Raw genomic sequence first — 3,999 nt, 5'->3', positions numbered from 1 at the left:
CTCCTAGCTCCACCGGGATCATGGCCTCGGTTCCATATGTTAACCTGAACGGGGTTTCTCGCTCCTCTACCCATTTCCCTTTGGCACACTGCTCCATCCTTTTACGCAATCCGGCTATGATGACTTGGTTTGCCGCTTCGGCTTGGTCGTTGGATTGAGGATGTTCAACAGACGCGAAATGATGCCGGATGTGAAGATTTGCCATTAATTCTTGGAAGGTCCTACTTGTGAACTGGGTTCCATTATCGGTGATCACTTCAGCTGGAATCCCAAACCTGCAGATCAAATTTCTTTCAAAAAAGCGCTGCACCCTTGCCGTGGTAATTGTTGCTACTGGCTCTACTTCTATCCATTTGGTGAAGTAATCAACAGCCACTATTAACCACTTTAACTGTTCTTCAGCCGCAGCAAATGGGCCCAGCAAGTCCATCCCCCATTTGAAGAAGGGCCATGGAGCTGTGATCAAGCTTAAGTCTTCTGGTGGTGCCAACAGGTTCTTACCGTGCTTCTGGCACTAATCGCACTTCTGTACGTGCTCCTTTGCGTCCTGACCCATAGATGGCCAAAAGTATCCTGCTCCGAGGGCTTTCCGAGCTAATGCTTTACCCCCAATGTGTTGGCCATTTATCCCCTCATGGATTTCAGATAGGACATATTTTGCCCTATCCGAGCTTAGGCATTTCAATAGGGGAGAATAGATTCCCTTCCTATATAACTGCCCTTCAACCATAGTGTATAACGCAGCGTCCTTAACTAGCTTCCGAGCTTCTTCCTGTTGAGAGGGGAGCGTCCCGTTTTCTATGTAACCGATAATGGTACTACGCCAATCTTTGCTCTCGGATATCTGCATGACACATGTGGGTTCTGGGATGTCCTGCTCCACCACCGTCCTGTGGTTTCCCCATCCTTTGGTACTTGCCAGTTTGGAGAGTATGTCGGCTCTGCTATTTTCATTTCGTGGGATGTGACGGACTTCTACATTTTCAAACTCCGCCATTAACTGCCTTGCAGAATCTAGGTACTTTGCCAGCAGCGGTCCTTTTGCTTGGTAGCATCCCCCAATTTGCGACGTGACCAGCTGCGAATCACTAAAGATTTGCAGTTTCCTTGCTCCGAGCTCTTTTGCCTGATGTAGCCCGGCTATGAACGCTTCATATTCTGCTTGGTTGTTGGACGTTTCAAATTTCATTTGCAAAGAATATTCAACCGAGATCCCTTCTGGATTCTCAATAATTATTCCGGCTCCACTTCCTTTGGAATTTGAGGACCCGTCCACATAAATTTTCCAGTTGTCTGGAATTGTTGAGCTCTCCTTTTGGATTGAAGTGAGCTCCCTGACAAAGTCTGCCAAGGCTTGAGACTTGATTGCCTTTCGACTTTCAAAGGATATGTCGAATTCTGACAGTTCTACAGCCCAGGCCATCATTCTTCCTGCCAGGTCAGGTTTATGTAAAATCTGCCGAATTGGCAAGTCCGACTGAACTACAATCTGGTGTCCTTGAAAATATGCTCTAAGCCTTCGAGCCGAGGTTAGCAGAGCGAAAGCCACCTTTTCTAACTTCTGGTAGCGGAGCTCTGCTCCCTGTAAAAGTCGACTTACAAAGTAGATTGGCTGCTGCCCCTCCTCATTTTCTTGAACCAAGATCGAGCTAACAGCGAGATCTCCCACAGAGAGATACATTATCAGTGGCTCCCCTTTTCTTGGGCTAGATAGCACTGGTGGTGATGCCAGCTGCTTTTTAATTTCCTCAAATGCTGCTTCACATTCTGAAGTCCAACCATATTGTACCTCCTTTCGTAACAACTTGAAAAAAGGCAGTGTCATTTCTGCAGACTGAGGTAAAAACCTAGTGAGAGAAGCTAGCCTCCCAGTCAACTGCTAGATTTCCTTCTTGTTTCCCGGGGCCTTCATTTCTAGCACGACTCTGCACTTGTCCGGGTTAGCTTCAATACCTCTGTGAGTCAGCATGAATCCTAGGAATTTCCCTGCAAGGACTCCAAACGCACATCTAGCCAGATTTAGCCGAATGTTGTGTTGTCGCAGTTTCTTAAAGGTCTGTTCCAGGTCTTCAACATGCATTGTTGAATTAGCTGATTTGACTATCATATCGTCTATATACACCTCCACATTCTTGCCAAGTTGATCTACAAATACCTGATTCATCATCCTTTGGTATGTGGCTCCTGAGTTTTTCAATCCAAAAGGCATCACATTATAACAATAGTTTGCCTTTTCTCCAATAAACACAATCTTTTCTTGATCCTCAGGGTGCAGTGGGATCTGATTATACCCCGAGTACGCATCCATAAAGGATAACATCTGGAACCCGGATGAATTATCTACGAGCTGGTCAATGTTGGGCATGGGGTATGCATCCTTGGGACATACCTTGTTCAGGTCAGTGTAGTCTGTACATACCCTTCATTTCTCATTTGGCTTTTTCACCATGACCACGTTTGACAGCCAGGTTGTATATTGTATTTCTCTGATGAATCCTGCTTCCAGCAGCTCTCTTATGTGATCTTCTAACACTTGGCGACGTTCCACACTGAGTTTTCTTTTCTTCTGAGCCACCGGTTTAGACCCCGGGTATACTGCAAGCTTGTGATAGCAGAATTTAGGGTCGACACCAAGTATCTCTGAGGACTTCCAGGAAAAGACGTCGACGTTCCTTCTTAAGCACTCAATAATTCGAAACTTCTCCTCATTAGCCAGCCTTTTTCTGACTTTGGCTATTTGAGTTTCTTCTCCAATAACTACCTCCTCCAGCTCCCCATCTGGTTCTGGTCTTGGGATCTGAGTTTCATCCCTCATGTCCAACTCCACCATGTTTACCAGTGTAGTTCTTTTCTTGGAGGCTTCCGGTTTATCTCTGGTGCCCAACCCCCCTGGCGTTTTAAGGTGACTGCTTATTGCTCTGACTGACTTAAAGTAACAGTCCCGAGATTCTTTTTGGTCTCTATGAATGGTGATGACCGTATTCTGCTTACCAACCATTTTGAGCTTCTGATGCTTAGTGGAGACCAGCATATCCCAGTCGTGGATAGTTGGTCTTCCCAAAATCACATTATACTCTGATGGGAAGTCGGCAACGATGAATCTTACCCTTTCTAACTTGTAAGCCTCCTTTGTTCCCAGGGAGAGTCTTAAATCAATGTATCCCTTAGGAATAGTATCACAGCCATTAAATGCCATCAAAGTTGTGTTGCAAGGCTTCAAATCCTCCACATCCAGGTTCATTTTCTGGAATGCCTGCCAGAGAATTATGTCGGCACAGCTGCCGTTGTCCACGAACATTTTCCTGACTTTACAGTTGACTAGTGACCCGGTGATGACTAGCCCGTCAACGTGCCCCGATCTTCCAATTCTGCTTTTGTAAAGAACAGCCGTGGTGCTTCCGATTCCTCTCCCTTGAATTTAGGCCGCTCTCGAATTGAAAACACCTCTCTTAAGTATTTTCTTCTGGCATTCATGGTATCACCTCCCCCACCAAATCCTCCACTAATGACATTGCACTCGAACTCGGGCTCCATGAATCCGTCGTCTTCTTTGGCCGGCTTCTTACCTCGGCCTTCATCCTTGAACTTCTTCTCTCGGTTCGGGCTCATCGGCTGTCCTCCTTTTCTCTTCTTATTGTTCTTCCACCCTTGAGTTAGTATGAGTTACTGACACAACTTTCCCTCCCTGATATATCTTTCAATTGCATCTCTAAGATCCCAACACTCCTCGGTTGTGTGACCAGGGCCATCATGGAACACACAATACCGTGATTGATCAAGCCCAGCTTGATTCAGTAGTGGCCGAGGTCTGTCCACCCTTTTCATCTCGGTGGATGCCACTTCCCTCCAAATTTGGGATCGGGAGGAATTTAAAGGCGTATACCTGTCAAATCTTATTTTGGATACATTTTTCTCTTCGGGTTTTTTACCCCGGAAATCATTTTGCCTTCGGTTTCCAGGTTTTTCTACCTGGCTTTGGTGCGACCTTGGGTCCGCGTT

The 3,999-nt window shown here is 46.1% G+C and overlaps 1 protein-coding gene across 1 annotated transcript; it reads right to left on the bottom strand.

Moving 5' to 3' along the window:
• Window positions 1–514: 514 nt before the first annotated feature.
• On the bottom strand, window positions 515–1,825 carry LOC133298401 (uncharacterized). Its single transcript, XM_061497663.1, has one exon. It carries the CDS (start codon window positions 1,823–1,825, stop codon window positions 515–517), a length of 1,311 nt encoding a protein of 436 aa, XP_061353647.1.
• Window positions 1,826–3,999: the final 2,174 nt, after the last annotated feature.

The sequence above is a fragment of the Gastrolobium bilobum genome, unplaced genomic scaffold, assembly GCF_033153095.1.
Source record: "Gastrolobium bilobum isolate Gb01-03AN ecotype WA unplaced genomic scaffold, APGP_CSIRO_Gbil_v1 utg6312, whole genome shotgun sequence".
In the NCBI taxonomy this organism is placed as follows: domain Eukaryota; kingdom Viridiplantae; phylum Streptophyta; class Magnoliopsida; order Fabales; family Fabaceae; genus Gastrolobium; species Gastrolobium bilobum.
This window is presented reverse-complemented; position numbering and strand designations above follow the sequence as displayed.